A 16,890-nucleotide genomic window follows, 5' to 3' on the forward strand; every position below is an offset into this window, starting at 1 on the left:
ATAGTAATATTATAATGTTTCTATGGTTACAGTATAGTAATATTATAATGTTCCTCTAACAGACAGTATAGTAATATTATAATGTTCCTATGGTTACAGTATAGTAATATTATAATGTTCCTATGGTTACAGTATAGTAGTATTATAATGTTTCTATGGTTACAGTATAGTAATATTATAATGTTTCTATGGTTACGGTATAGTAATATTATGTTTCTATGGTTACAGTATAGTAATATTATAATGTTCCTCTAACAGACAGTATAGTAGTATTATAATGTTTCTATGGTTACGGTATAGTAATATTATAATGTTCCTATGGTTACAGTATAGTAATATTATGTTTCTATGGTTACGGTATAGTAATATTATAATGTTTCTATGGTTACAGTATAGTAATATTATAATGTTTCTATGGTTACGGTATAGTAATATTATAATGTTTCTATGGTTACAGTATAGTAATATTATAATGTTTCTCTGGTTACAGTATAGTAATATTATTATGTTTCTATGGTTACAGTATAGTAATATTATGTTTCTATGGTTACGGTATAGTAATATTATAATGTTTCCATGGTTATATTATAATGTTTCCCTGGTTACAGTATAGTAATATTATAATGTTTCCATGGTTACAGTATAGTAATATTATAATGTTTCCATGGTTACGGTATAGTAATATTATAATGTTTCTCTGGTTACGGTATAGTAATATTATGTTTATAATGTTTCTATGGTTACGGTATAGTAATATTATAATGTTTCTATGGTTACGGTATAGTAATATTATAATGTTTCTATGGTTACGGTATAGTAATATTATAATGTTTCTATGGTTACTGTATAGTAATATTATAATGTTTCTATGGTTACTGTATAGTAATATTATAATGTTTCTATGGTTACAGTATAGTAATATTATAATGTTTCTATGGTTACAGTATAGTAATATTATAATGTTTCTATGGTTACAGTATAGTAATATAATGTTTCCATGGTTACGGTATAGTAATATTATAATGTTTCCATGGTTACGGTATAGTAATATTATAATGTTTCCATGGTTACGGTATGGTAATATTATAATGTTTCCCTGGTTACGGTATGGTAATATTATAATGTTTCCATGGTTACGGTATAGTAATATTATAATGTTTCTATGGTTACGGTATAGTAATATTATAATGTTCCTCTGGTTACGGTATAGTAATATTATAATGTTTCTATGGTTACTGTATAGTAATATTATTATGTTTCTATGGTTACAGTATAGTAATATTATAATGTTTCTATGGTTACGGTATAGTAATATTATAATGTTTCTATGGTTACGGTATAGTAATATTATAATGTTTCCATGGTTACAGACAGAAGCTGGTGTTCCATGCCACCAAAGCCAGGTCTCTGTTTACAGAGGAGTGTGCCATGAAGTATCGCCTCTTCATCTCTAAGAGCGAGGAGTGGATGAGGTAAGTTTCCTGTTAATGAACGAAGGTATCTGATGCGGTCAGTGTGTTCTGTAGATGAAGGTATCAGATGAGGTCAGTGTGTCCTGTTAATGAATGAAGGAAGGAAGGAAGGAAGGAAGGAAGGAAGGAAGGAAGGAAGGAAGGAAGGAAGGAAGGAAGGAAGGAAGGAAGGAAGGAAGGAAGGTATCAGATGAGGTCAGTGTGTCCTGTTAATGAAGGAAGGTATCTGATGCGGTCAGTGTGTTCTGTTAATGAAGGAAGGAAGGAAGGAAGGAAGGAAGGAAGGAAGGAAGGAAGGAAGGAAGGAAGGAAGGAAGGAACGAAGGAAGGAAGGATGGAAGGAAGGAAGGTAGGTATCAGATGAGGTCCGTGTGTTCTGTGAAGGAAGGAAGGAAGGAAGGAAGGAAGGAAGGAAGGAAGGAAGGAAGGAAGGAAGGAAGGTAGGTATCAGATGAGGTCAGTGTGTCCTGTAAATGAAGGTGTGTGTTCTGTATCAATAGTATCAATAGTTGTGTTTATCTCCCCTGTACAGGAAGGTGTGTGTGTGTGTGTGTGTGTGTGTGTGTGTGTGTGTGTGTGTGTGTGTGTGTGTGTGTGTGTGTGTGTGTGTGTGTGTGTGTGTGTTCTGTATCAATAGTTGTGTTTATCTCCCCTGTACAGGAAGGTGTGTGTGTGTGTTCTGTATCAATAGTTGTGTTTATCTCCCCTGTACAGGAAGGTGTGTGTGTGTGTTCTGTATCAATAGTTGTGTTTATCTCCCCTGTACAGGAAGGTGTGTGTGTGTGTGTGTGTGTGTGTGTGTGTGTGTTCTGTATCAATAGTTGTGTTTATCTCCCCTGTACAGGAAGGTGCATCACGTGAGGAAACAGCTGATTAGTCTAACCAGCCAATTCAACAGCGTGGAGAAAGAGGTTTCCATGGTGATGGAGAGAGTTATTAAGGTCAGAACTCACACACACACACACACACACACACACACACACACACACACACACACACACACACACCTTACTAAACACTGATAACAGGGACCCTGACCCAGCTCAGTATCTAGGAGTGGGATAACAGGGACCCTGACCCAGCTCAGTATCTAGGAGTGGGATAACAGGGACCCTGACCCAGCTCAGTATCTAGGAGTGGGATAACAGGGACCCTGACCCAGCTCAGTATCTAGGAGTGGGATAACAGGGACCCTGACCCAGCTCAGTATCTAGGAGTGGGATAACAGGGACCCTGACCCAGCTCAGTATCTAGGAGTGGGATAACAGGGACCCTGACCCAGCTCAGTATCTAGGAGTGGGATAACAGGGACCCTGACCCAGCTCAGTATCTAGGAGTGGGATAACACAGGGACCCTGACCCAGCTCAGTATCTAGGAGTGGGATAACAGGGACCCTGACCCAGCTCAGTATCTAGGAGTGGGATAACAGGGACCCTGACCCAGCTCAGTATCTAGGAGTGGGATAACAGGGACCCTGACCCAGCTCAGTATCTAGGAGTGGGATAACACAGGGACCCTGACCCAGCTCAGTATCTAGGAGTGGGATAACAGGGACCCTGACCCAGCTCAGTATCTAGGAGTGGGATAACAGGGACCCTGACCCAGCTCAGTATCTAGGAGTGGGATAACAGGGACCCTGACCCAGCTCAGTATCTAGGAGTGGGATAACAGGGACCCTGACCCAGCTCAGTATCTAGGAGTGGGATAACAGGGACCCTGACCCAGCTCAGTATCTAGGAGTGGGATAACAGGGACCCTGACCCAGCTCAGTATCTAGGAGTGGGATAACAGGGACCCTGACCCAGCTCAGTATCTAGGAGTGGGATAACAGGGACCCTGACCCAGCTCAGTATCTAGGAGTGGGATAACAGGGACCCTGACCCAGCTCAGTATCTAGGAGTGGGATAACAGGGACCCTGACCCAGCTCAGTATCTAGGAGTGGGATAACAGGGACCCTGACCCAGCTCAGTATCTAGGAGTGGGATAACAGGGACCCTGACCCAGCTCAGTATCTAGGAGTGGGATAACAGGGACCCTGACCCAGCTCAGTATCTAGGAGTGGGATAACAGGGACCCTGACCCAGCTCAGTATCTAGGAGTGGGATAACAGGGACCCTGACCCAGCTCAGTATCTAGGAGTGGGATAACAGGGACCCTGACCCAGCTCAGTATCTAGGAGTGGGATAACAGGGACCCTGACCCAGCTCAGTATCTAGGAGTGGGATAACAGGGACCCTGACCCAGCTCAGTATCTAGGAGTGGGATAACAGGGACCCTGACCCAGCTCAGTATCTAGGAGTGGGATAACAGGGACCCTGACCCAGCTCAGTATCTAGGAGTGGGATAACAGGGACCCTGACCCAGCTCAGTATCTAGGAGTGGGATAACAGGGACCCTGACCCAGCTCAGTATCTAGGAGTGGGATAACAGGGACCCTGACCCAGCTCAGTATCTAGGAGTGGGATAACAGGGACCCTGACCCAGCTCAGTATCTAGGAGTGGGATAACAGGGACCCTGACCCAGCTCAGTATCTAGGAGTGGGATAACAGGGACCCTGACCCAGCTCAGTATCTAGGAGTGGGATAACAGGGACCCTGACCCAGCTCAGTATCTAGGAGTGGGATAACAGGGACCCTGACCCAGCTCAGTATCTAGGAGTGGGATAACAGGGACCCTGACCCAGCTCAGTATCTAGGAGTGGGATAACAGGGACCCTGACCCAGCTCAGTATCTAGGAGTGGGATAACAGGGACCCTGACCCAGCTCAGTATCTAGGAGTGGGATAACAGGGACCCTGACCCAGCTCAGTATCTAGGAGTGGGATAACAGGGACCCTGACCCAGCTCAGTATCTAGGAGTGGGATAACAGGGACCCTGACCCAGCTCAGTATCTAGGAGTGGGATAACAGGGACCCTGACCCAGCTCAGTATCTAGGAGTGGGATAACAGGGACCCTGACCCAGCTCAGTATCTAGGAGTGGGATAACAGGGACCCTGACCCAGCTCAGTATCTAGGAGTGGGATAACAGGGACCCTGACCCAGCTCAGTATCTAGGAGTGGGATAACAGGGACCCTGACCCAGCTCAGTATCTAGGAGTGGGATAACAGGGACCCTGACCCAGCTCAGTATCTAGGAGTGGGATAACAGGGACCCTGACCCAGCTCAGTATCTAGGAGTGGGATAACAGGGACCCTGACCCAGCTCAGTATCTAGGAGTGGGATAACAGGGACCCTGACCCAGCTCAGTATCTAGGAGTGGGATAACAGGGACCCTGACCCAGCTCAGTATCTAGGAGTGGGATAACAGGGACCCTGACCCAGCTCAGTATCTAGGAGTGGGATAACAGGGACCCTGACCCAGCTCAGTATCTAGGAGTGGGATAACAGGGACCCTGACCCAGCTCAGTATCTAGGAGTGGGATAACAGGGACCCTGACCCAGCTCAGTATCTAGGAGTGGGATAACAGGGACCCTGACCCAGCTCAGTATCTAGGAGTGGGATAACAGGGACCCTGACCCAGCTCAGTATCTAGGAGTGGGATAACAGGGACCCTGACCCAGCTCAGTATCTAGGAGTGGGATAACAGGGACCCTGACCCAGCTCAGTATCTAGGAGTGGGATAACAGGGACCCTGACCCAGCTCAGTATCTAGGAGTGGGATAACAGGGACCCTGACCCAGCTCAGTATCTAGGAGTGGGATAACAGGGACCCTGACCCAGCTCAGTATCTAGGAGTGGGATAACAGGGACCCTGACCCAGCTCAGTATCTAGGAGTGGGATAACAGGGACCCTGACCCAGCTCAGTATCTAGGAGTGGGATAACAGGGACCCTGACCCAGCTCAGTATCTAGGAGTGGGATAACAGGGACCCTGACCCAGCTCAGTATCTAGGAGTGGGATAACAGGGACCCTGACCCAGCTCAGTATCTAGGAGTGGGATAACAGGGACCCTGACCCAGCTCAGTATCTAGGAGTGGGATAACAGGGACCCTGACCCAGCTCAGTATCTAGGAGTGGGATAACAGGGACCCTGACCCAGCTCAGTATCTAGGAGTGGGATAACAGGGACCCTGACCCAGCTCAGTATCTAGGAGTGGGATAACAGGGACCCTGACCCAGCTCAGTATCTAGGAGTGGGATAACAGGGACCCTGACCCAGCTCAGTATCTAGGAGTGGGATAACAGGGACCCTGACCCAGCTCAGTATCTAGGAGTGGGATAACAGGGACCCTGACCCAGCTCAGTATCTAGGAGTGGGATAACAGGGACCCTGACCCAGCTCAGTATCTAGGAGTGGGATAACAGGGACCCTGACCCAGCTCAGTATCTAGGAGTGGGATAACAGGGACCCTGACCCAGCTCAGTATCTAGGAGTGGGATAACAGGGACCCTGACCCAGCTCAGTATCTAGGAGTGGGATAACAGGGACCCTGACCCAGCTCAGTATCTAGGAGTGGGATAACAGGGACCCTGACCCAGCTCAGTATCTAGGAGTGGGATAACAGGGACCCTGACCCAGCTCAGTATCTAGGAGTGGGATAACAGGGACCCTGACCCAGCTCAGTATCTAGGAGTGGGATAACAGGGACCCTGACCCAGCTCAGTATCTAGGAGTGGGATAACAGGGACCCTGACCCAGCTCAGTATCTAGGAGTGGGATAACAGGGACCCTGACCCAGCTCAGTATCTAGGAGTGGGATAACAGGGACCCTGACCCAGCTCAGTATCTAGGAGTGGGATAACAGGGACCCTGACCCAGCTCAGTATCTAGGAGTGGGATAACAGGGACCCTGACCCAGCTCAGTATCTAGGAGTGGGATAACAGGGACCCTGACCCAGCTCAGTATCTAGGAGTGGGATAACAGGGACCCTGACCCAGCTCAGTATCTAGGAGTGGGATAACAGGGACCCTGACCCAGCTCAGTATCTAGGAGTGGGATAACAGGGACCCTGACCCAGCTCAGTATCTAGGAGTGGGATAACAGGGACCCTGACCCAGCTCAGTATCTAGGAGTGGGATAACAGGGACCCTGACCCAGCTCAGTATCTAGGAGTGGGATAACAGGGACCCTGACCCAGCTCAGTATCTAGGAGTGGGATAACAGGGACCCTGACCCAGCTCAGTATCTAGGAGTGGGATAACAGGGACCCTGACCCAGCTCAGTATCTAGGAGTGGGATAACAGGGACCCTGACCCAGCTCAGTATCTAGGAGTGGGATAACAGGGACCCTGACCCAGCTCAGTATCTAGGAGTGGGATAACAGGGACCCTGACCCAGCTCAGTATCTAGGAGTGGGATAACAGGGACCCTGACCCAGCTCAGTATCTAGGAGTGGGATAACAGGGACCCTGACCCAGCTCAGTATCTAGGAGTGGGATAACAGGGACCCTGACCCAGCTCAGTATCTAGGAGTGGGATAACAGGGACCCTGACCCAGCTCAGTATCTAGGAGTGGGATAACAGGGACCCTGACCCAGCTCAGTATCTAGGAGTGGGATAACAGGGACCCTGACCCAGCTCAGTATCTAGGAGTGGGATAACAGGGACCCTGACCCAGCTCAGTATCTAGGAGTGGGATAACAGGGACCCTGACCCAGCTCAGTATCTAGGAGTGGGATAACAGGGACCCTGACCCAGCTCAGTATCTAGGAGTGGGATAACAGGGACCCTGACCCAGCTCAGTATCTAGGAGTGGGATAACAGGGACCCTGACCCAGCTCAGTATCTAGGAGTGGGATAACAGGGAACCCTGACCCAGCTCAGTATCTAGGAGTGGGATAACAGGGACCCTGACCCAGCTCAGTATCTAGGAGTGGGATAACAGGGACCCTGACCCAGCTCAGTATCTAGGAGTGGGATAACAGGGACCCTGACCCAGCTCAGTATCTAGGAGTGGGATAACAGGGACCCTGACCCAGCTCAGTATCTAGGAGTGGGATAACACAGGGACCCTGACCCAGCTCAGTATCTAGGAGTGGGATAACAGGGACCCTGACCCAGCTCAGTATCTAGGAGTGGGATAACAGGGACCCTGACCCAGCTCAGTATCTAGGAGTGGGATAACAGGGACCCTGACCCAGCTCAGTATCTAGGAGTGGGATAACAGGGACCCTGACCCAGCTCAGTATCTAGGAGTGGGATAACAGGGACCCTGACCCAGCTCAGTATCTAGGAGTGGGATAACAGGGACCCTGACCCAGCTCAGTATCTAGGAGTGGGATAAGAACAAGACTCCAGCCTCCATAGTGACCGTTAGACTTGCCACCCTACCGTTTGTTAGCATTTCTGTCCATTAAGAACCACCGACGTGCTACCGTTTGGTAGCATTTCTGTCCATTAAACGTGCTACCGTTTGTTAGCATTTCTGTCCATTAAATATGCTACCGTTTGTTAGCATTTCTGTCCATTAAGAACCACCGATGTGCTACCGTTTGTTAGCATTTCTGTCCATTAAATGTGCTACCGTTTGTTAGCATTTCTGTCCATTAAGAACCACCGATGTGCTACCGTTTGTTAGCATTTCTGTCCATTAAATGTGCTACCGTTTGTTAGCATTTCTGTCCATTAAGAACCACCGATGTGCTACCGTTTGTTAGCATTTCTGTCCATTAAATGTGCTACCGTTTGTTAGCATTTCTGACCGTGCTAACATGGTTTCAGACTAATCTCAGAGTTATAAAAACCAGGTCCAACAACTCGGGCTAAATGCAGGACCAGTCAACAGTCTGGACACACCGACTCATTCAAGGGTTTAATAGTGAACACATCAAAAACGATGAAATATGGAATCATGTAGTAACCAAAAAAAAAAGTGTTAAACAAATCAAAATCTATTTTATATTTTTGATTCTTCAAAGTAGTGTTAGGGGTTGAACTGGCTATTTGTATGCATAACCTATATAATATACTGGGGACGCTATGCTACAATATTAAGTATATGAACTACGGATAAATCAACTGTTGAAGACAAGAAGAACTACAACCGGCGACAGGAAGTGCGTCACGAGGCTGAGACCAGCCTGCACGCCGACGACAGGAGAAGCAAGTTTAAACCACGCTCCTCCTCCCTCGGACAGGCCCGGCATTGAGCGGGAACTATCTCTGTCAGAGTATATAAGCGAGAACAATAGGAGGTGTCGCTCTCTTCTCTGTTTTACCCTGCGAGGCAAAACAGCGAGACCGTGTATATAGACGAACCGCACATATACCACACACGTGTTTGCATTAATTAAAGTACAGCTAAATCAGAAGTTACTATGTGATGACTATTTTGTTCTGTTACCAGAAAAGAACTGTCGCAACATTAACAGTAGTCACCTTTTGCCTTGATGACAGCTTTGCATGGGTGGAGTAGACATTATGGGGCATTAATGTATTTTTCAGCTTCAGACCAATGCCTTTTCTACCTTAAAATATGTTTTTTAGTTTTTAATATCCATGTTTGTGTGTATTGTAGTTACAGGAGCAGTTACCTGGTAAGGTGCTACCTCTGGCGTCCAGTGGTATGGTGAAACCTCAAGCCTACCTCAGCCAGAGCACCCTGGTAGAGATGACCCTGGGGTGAGTTACTGTCTCTGACCCCTGACCCTTAACCCCTGACCTTACCTCAGCCAGAGCACCCTGGTAGAGATGACCCTGGGGTGAGTTACTGTCCCTGACCCTTAACCCTTAACCCCTGACCTTACCTCAGCCAGATCACCCCTGGTAGAGATGACCCTGGGGTGAGTTACTGTCCTTAACCCTTAACCCCTGACCTTACCTCAGCCAGATCACCCCTGGTAGAGATGACCCTGGGGTGAGTTACTGTCTCTGACCCCTGACCCTTAACCCCTGACCTTACCTCAGCCAGAGCACCCTGGTAGAGATGACCCTGGGGTGAGTTACCGTCCCTAACTGTTAACCCTTAACCCCTGACCTTTACCTCAGTCAGATCACCCCTGTAGAGATGACCCTGGGGTGAGTTACTGTCTCTGACCGTTAACCCTTAACCCCTGACCTTACCTCAGTCAGAAAACCCCTGTAGAGATGACCCTGGGGTGAGTTACTGTCTCTGACCCCTGACCCTTAACCCCTGACCTTACCTCAGCCAGAGCACCCTGGTAGAGATGACCCTGGGGTGAGTTACCGTCCCTAACCCTTAACCCCTGACCTTTACCTCAGGCAGAGCACCCTGGTAGAGATGACCCTGGGGTGAGTTACCGTCCCTAACTGTTAACCCTTAACCCCTGACCTTTACCTCAGTCAGATCACCCCTGTAGAGATGACCCTGGGGTGAGTTACTGTCTCTGACCGTTAACCCTTAACCCCTGACCTTACCTCAGTCAGAAAACCCCTGTAGAGATGACCCTGAGGTGAGTTACTGTCTCTGACCCCTGACCCTTAACCCCTGACCTTACCTCAGCCAGATCACCCCTGTAGAGATGACCCTGGGGTGAGTTACTGTCTCTGACCCCTGACCCTTAACCCCTGACCTTACCTCAGCCAGATCACCCCTGTAGAGATGACCCTGGGGTGAGTTACCGTCCCTAACCCTTAACCCCTGACCTTTACCTCAGGCAGAGCACCCTGGTAGAGATGACCCTGGGGTGAGTTACTGTCCCTGACCCTTAACCCTTAACCCCTGACCTTACCTCAGCCAGATCACCCCTGTAGAGATGACCCTGGGGTGAGTTACCGTCCCTAACCCTTAACCCCTGACCTTTACCTCAGCCAGAGCACCCTGGTAGAGATGACCCTGGGGTGAGTTACTGTCTCTGACCCTTAACCCCTGACCTTTACCTCAGCCAGATCACCCCTGTAGAGATGACCCTGGGGTGAGTTACTGTCTCTGACCCCTGACCCTTAACCCCTGACCTTACCTCAGCCAGATCACCCCTGTAGAGATGACCCTGAGGTGAGTTACTGTCTCTGACCCCTGACCCTTAACCCCTGACCTTACCTCAGCCAGATCACCCCTGTAGAGATGACCCTGGGGTGAGTTACTGTCTCTGACCCTTAACCCCTGACCTTTACCTCAGCCAGATCACCCCTGTAGAGATGACCCTGGGGTGAGTTACTGTCTCTGACCCCTGACCCTTAACCCCTGACCTTACCTCAGCCAGATCACCCCTGTAGAGATGACCCTGGGTGAGTTACTGTCTCTGACCCCTGACCCTTAACCCCTGACCTTTACCTCAGCCAGATCACCCCTGTAGAGATGACCCTGGGGTGAGTTACTGTCTCTGACCCCTGACCCTTAACCCCTGACCTTACCTCAGCCAGATCACCCCTGTAGAGATGACCCTGAGGTGAGTTACTGTCTCTGACCCCTGACCCTTAACCCCTGACCTTACCTCAGCCAGATCACCCCTGTAGAGATGACCCTGGGGTGAGTTACTGTCTCTGACCCTTAACCCCTGACCTTTACCTCAGCCAGATCACCCCTGTAGAGATGACCCTGGGGTGAGTTACTGTCTCTGACCCCTGACCCTTAACCCCTGACCTTACCTCAGCCAGATCACCCCTGTAGAGATGACCCTGGGTGAGTTACTGTCTCTGACCCCTGACCCTTAACCCCTGACCTTTACCTCAGCCAGATCACCCCTGTAGAGATGACCCTGGGGTGAGTTACTGTCTCTGACGTTAACCCTTAACCCCTGACCTTACCTCAGCCAGATCACCCCTGTAGAGATGACCCTGGGGTGAGTTACTGTCTCTGACCCCTGACCCTTAACCCCTGACCTTACCTCAGCCAGATCACCCCTGTAGAGATGACCCTGGGGTGAGTTACTGTCTCTGACCCTTAACCCCTGACCTTACCTCAGCCAGATCACCCCTATAGAGATGACCCTGGGGTGAGTTACTGTCTCTGACCCCTGACCCTTAACCCCTGACCTTACCTCAGCCAGATCACCCCTGTAGAGATGACCCTGGGGTGAGTTACTGTCTCTGACCCCTGACCCTTAACCCCTGACCTTACCTCAGCCAGATCACCCCTGTAGAGATGACCCTGGGGTGAGTTACTGTCTCTGACCCCTGACCCTTAACCCCTGACCTTACCTCAGCCAGATCACCCCTGGTAGAGATGACCCTGGGGTGAGTTACTGTCTCTGACCCCTGACCCTTAACCCCTGACCTTACCTCAGCCAGATCACCCCTGTAGAGATGACCCTGGGGTGAGTTACTGTCTCTGACCGTTAACCCTTAACCCCTGACCTTACCTCAGCCAGATCACCCCTGTAGAGATGACCCTGGGGTGAGTTACTGTCTCTGACCGTTAACCCTTAACCCCTGACCTTACCTCAGCCAGATCACCCCTGTAGAGATGACCCTGGGGTGAGTTACTGTCTCTGACCCCTGACCCTTAACCCCTGACCTTACCTCAGCCAGATCACCCCTGTAGAGATGACCCTGGGGTGAGTTACTGTCTCTGACCCTTAACCCCTGACCTTACCTCAGCCAGATCACCCCTGGTAGAGATGACCCTGGGGTGAGTTACTGTCTCTGACCCCTGACCCTTAACCCCTGACCTTACCTCAGCCAGATCACCCCTGTAGAGATGACCCTGGGGTGAGTTACTGTCTCTGACCCCTGACCCTTAACCCCTGACCTTACCTCAGCCAGATCACCCCTGTAGAGATGACCCTGGGGTGAGTTACTGTCTCTGACCCCTGACCCTTAACCCCTGACCTTACCTCAGCCAGATCACCCCTGTAGAGATGACCCTGGGGTGAGTTACTGTCTCTGACCCCTGACCCTTAACCCCTGACCTTACCTCAGCCAGATCACCCCTGTAGAGATGACCCTGGGGTGAGTTACTGTCTCTGACCCCTGACCCTTAACCCCTGACCTTACCTCAGCCAGATCACCCCTGTAGAGATGACCCTGGGGTGAGTTACTGTCTCTGACCCTTAACCCCTGACCTTACCTCAGCCAGATCACCCCTGTAGAGATGACCCTGGGGTGAGTTACTGTCTCTGACCCTTAACCCCTGACCTTACCTCAGCCAGAGCACCCTGGTAGAGATGACCCTGGGGTGAGTTACTGTCTCTGACCCCTGACCCTTAACCCCTGACCTTACCTCAGCCAGATCACCCCTGTAGAGATGACCCTGGGGTGAGTTACTGTCTCTGACCCTTAACCCCTGACCTTTCCTCAGCCAGATCACCCCTGTAGAGATGACCCTGGGGTGAGTTACTGTCTCTGACCCTTAACCCCTGACCTTACCTCAGCCAGATCACCCCTGTAGAGATGACCCTGGGGTGAGTTACTGTCTCTGACCCCTGACCCTTAACCCCTGACCTTACCTCAGCCAGATCACCCCTGTAGAGATGACCCTGGGTGAGTCTCATTATCACGATGTTACATCTGAGGACATGTTTGTTGACTTGAGGGAAGATCTATAACCAGTGGGACGATATTCCACCATCTCAGTGACAGTGTCCAGTGTTAACCAGTGGGACGATAGTCCACCATCTCAGTGACAGTGTCCAGTGTTAACCAGTGGGACGATAGTCCACCATCTCAGTGACAGTGTCCAGTGTTAACCAGTGGGACGATAGTCCACCATCTCAGTGACAGTGTCCAGTGTTAACCAGTGGGACGATAGTCCACCATCTCAGTGACAGTGTCCAGTGTTAACCAGTGGGACGATATTCCACCATCTCAGTGACAGTGTCCAGTGTTAACCAGTGGGACGATAGTCCACCATCTCAGTGACAGTGTCCAGTGTTAACCAGTGGGACGATAGTCCACCTTCACAGTGTCCAGTGTTAACCAGTGGGACGATAGTCCACCATCTCAGTGACAGTGTCCAGTGTTAACCAACCAGTGGGACTAATATTCCACCTTCTCAGTGACAGTGTCCAGTGTTAACCATTGGGACTAATATTCCACCTTCTCAGTGACAGTGTCCAGTGTTAACCAGTGGGACGATAGTCCATCTTCTCAGTGACAGTGTCCAGTGTTAACCAGTGGGACGATAGTCCACCCTCTCAGTGACAGTGTCCAGTGTTAACCAGTGGGACGATAGTCCACCATCTCAGTGACAGTGTCCAGTGTTAACCAGTGGGACGATAGTCCACCATCTCAGTGTCCAGTGTTAACCAGTGGGACGATAGTCCACCATGTCAAGACAGTGTCCAGTGTTAACCAGTGGGACGATAGTCCACCATCTCAGTGACAGTGTCCAGTGTTAACCAGTGGGACGATAGTCCACCATCTCAGTGACAGTGTCCAGTGTTAACCAGTGGGACGATTGTCCACCATCTCAGTGACAGTGTCCAGTGTTAACTCTTTCCATCCTTTCTGTGATTTCCAGGATGAAGAAGCTGAAGGAAGAGATGGAGGGGGTAGTGAAGGAGTTGGCTGAGAACAACCACTTCCTGGAGAGGTGAGGACTGGCTACACGGAGCACTTCCTGTCAGATCGTTATCACTACCCCTTGATAAGACATATGAAGGCCGCCTACTTCCTGTCAGATCAGCTGTTTGGGTACTTCCTGTCAGATCAGCTGTTTGGGTACTTCCTGTCAGATCAGCTGTTTGGTACTTCCTGTCAGATCAGCTGTTTGGGTACTTCCTGTCAGATCAGCTGTTTGGTACTTCCTGTCAGATCAGCTGTTTGGTACTTCCTGTCAGATCAGCTGTTTGGGTACTTCCTGTCAGATCAGCTGTTTGGGTCCTTCCTGTCAGATCAGCTGTTTGGTACTTCCTGTCAGATCAGCTGTTTGGTACTTCCTGTCAGATCAGCTGTTTGGTACTTCCTGTCAGATCAGCTGTTTAGTACTTCCTGTCAGATCAGCTGTTTGGGTACTTCCTGTCAGATCAGCTGTTTGGTACTTCCTGTCAGATCAGCTGTTTGGGTACTTCCTGTCAGATCAGCTGTTTGGGTACTTCCTGTCAGATCAGCTGTTTGGGTACTTCCTGTCAGATCAGCTGTTTGGGTACTTCCTGTCAGATCAGCTGTTTGGTACTTCCTGTCAGATCAGCTGTTTGGTACTTCCTGTCAGATCAGCTGTTTGGTACTTCCTGTCAGATCAGCTGTTTGGTACTTCCTGTCAGATCAGCTGTTTGGTACTTCCTGTCAGATCAGCTGTTTGGTACTTCCTGTCAGATCAGCTGTTTGGTACTTCCTGTCAGATCAGCTGTTTGGGTACTTCCTGTCAGATCAGCTGTTTGGGTCCTTCCTGTCAGATCAGCTGTTTGGGTACTTCCTGTCAGATCAGCTGTTTGGGTACTTCCTGTCAGATCAGCTGTTTGGTACTTCCTGTCAGATCAGCTGTTTGGGTACTTCCTGTCAGATCAGCTGTTTGGTACTTCCTGTCAGATCAGCTGTTTGGTACTTCCTGTCAGATCAGCTGTTTGGTACTTCCTGTCAGATCAGCTGTTTGGGTCCTTCCTGTCAGATCAGCTGTTTGGTCCTTCCTGTCAGATCAGCTGTTTGGTACTTCCTGTCAGATCAGCTGTTTGGGTACTTCCTGTCAGATCAGCTGTTTGGTACTTCCTGTCAGATCAGCTGTTTGGTACTTCCTGTCAGATCAGCTGTTTAGTACTTCCTGTCAGATCAGCTGTTTGGTACTTCCTGTCAGATCAGCTGTTTGGGTACTTCCTGTCAGATCAGCTGTTTGGTACTTCCTGTCAGATCAGCTGTTTGGTACTTCCTGTCAGATCAGCTGTTTGGTACTTCCTGTCAGATCAGCTGTTTGGTACTTCCTGTCAGATCAGCTGTTTGGTACTTCCTGTCAGCTGTTTGGTACTTCCTGTCAGATATAATATTGTCTGATATTTCTGTTTTCCAGGTTTGGCTCTTTGACGTCATTGGATGGAGGAATGAGAAGTGTGGACCGTATCTGAGACCATGTGGCCCCTCGCCCCTAAACCCTCATCCCTAAACCCTCACCCCTAAACCCTCACCCCTACACCCTCACCCCTTAACCCTCACCCCTAAACCCTCACCCAACCTCCATACCCACCCTACACCCTCACCCCTAAACCCTCACCCCTAAACCCTCATCCCTAAACCCTCACCCCTAAACCCTCACCCCTACACCCTCACCCCTTAACCCTCACCCCTAAACCCTCACCCAACCTCCATACCCACCCTTAACCCTCACCCCTTGACCCTCGACACTCACCCACCCTAAACCCTCACCCCTAAACTCTCACCCCTAAACCCTCACCCCTAAACCCTCACCCCTACACCCTCACCCTTAAACCCTCACCCCTACACCCTCACCCCTTAACCCTCACCCAACCTCCATACCCACCCTAAACCCTACACCCTTGACCCTCGACACTCACCCACCCTAAACCCTCACCCCCTGAGTCTCACCCCACCCTAAACCCTCACCCAACCTCCATACCCACCCTAAACCCTCACCCCTCGACTCTCACCCACCCTAAACCCTCACCCCTCGACTCTCAAACCCACCCCTTACACCCACCCTAAACCCTCACCCCTCGACTCTCACCCCACCCTAAACCCTCACCCCTCAACTCACCCACCCTAAACCCTCACCCCCTGAGTCTCACCCCACCCTAAACCCCCACCTCAATCCACTATCTAGACCAAAGGGTCTCCAGCCTTTTCCTTTTCCTTCAAACAGACCCGTTGTTCTCCTCTCCCTCCAACTCTTCCCCGGGTCCTCAGTGTACGAGAGACAGTATAATACACCATGTTTTCTGTTGATATACCTGGTTAAAACAATGTTTAATAAACACTAGGGGGGGGCCCTATAAAATCGGAGATGTTTTTTATTCTTCTGTTTTCAGTTCTCCTAAATCGTGTTTTCACGTGTTTAATTTGAGATGTATTTCGTTTTTACTCTCCAAACTGCATGTTCTGAGTCCATGTCAATGTTTAAATCACGTCAGAATAAACGATTTTTTTAGGTTTGGAAGTGAGCGAACACATTCAGATTTTGGAGAGCAATTTAATTCCCGTTTAATGACCTCTACCTGACCCCACCAGTCTACAGTCTAGACCCTGACCCCACCAGTCTACAGTCTAGATCCTGACCCCACCAGTCTACAGTCTAGATCCTGACCCCACCAGTCTACAGTCTAGATCCTGACCCCACCAGTCTACAGTCTAGACCTGACCCTGACCCCACCAGTCTACAGTCTAGACCCTGACCCCACCAGTCTACAGTCTAGACCCTGACCCCTAGCTGACCCCACCAGTCTACAGTCTAGACCCTGACCCCACCAGTCTACAGTCTAGACCCTGACCCCTAGCTGACCCCACCAGTCTACAGTCTAGACCCTGACCCCACCAGTCTACAGTCTAGACCCTGACCCCTAGCTGACCCCACCAGTCTACAGTCTAGACCCTGACCCCTATCTGACCCCACCAGTCTACAGTCTAGACCCTGACCCCTAGCTGACCCCACCAGTCTACAGTCTGACCCCATGACCCCCACCAGTCTACA

General features: G+C 49.8%; 1 protein-coding gene across 2 annotated transcripts in view; it reads left to right on the plus strand.

Annotated features, from left to right (window-relative positions):
• The window catches only part of LOC106594253 (serine/threonine-protein kinase TBK1), a 65,012-nt gene extending 48,653 nt beyond the window's left edge, over positions 1–16,359 (plus strand). For both annotated transcript variants that reach the window (XM_045712070.1, XM_045712069.1), the window contains exons 16-20: positions 1,371–1,472; positions 2,317–2,413; positions 8,938–9,041; positions 13,780–13,851; positions 15,259–16,359. In XM_045712070.1, the coding sequence (XP_045568026.1) occupies positions 1,371–1,472; positions 2,317–2,413; positions 8,938–9,041; positions 13,780–13,851; positions 15,259–15,313 (430 nt within the window). In that variant the 3' untranslated portion in view covers positions 15,314–16,359. The remainder of the gene's footprint in view (positions 1–1,370; positions 1,473–2,316; positions 2,414–8,937; positions 9,042–13,779; positions 13,852–15,258) is intronic.
• Positions 16,360–16,890: the final 531 nt, after the last annotated feature.

Source organism: Salmo salar, unplaced genomic scaffold (genome assembly GCF_905237065.1).
Source record: "Salmo salar unplaced genomic scaffold, Ssal_v3.1, whole genome shotgun sequence".
Taxonomy (NCBI): domain Eukaryota; kingdom Metazoa; phylum Chordata; class Actinopteri; order Salmoniformes; family Salmonidae; genus Salmo; species Salmo salar.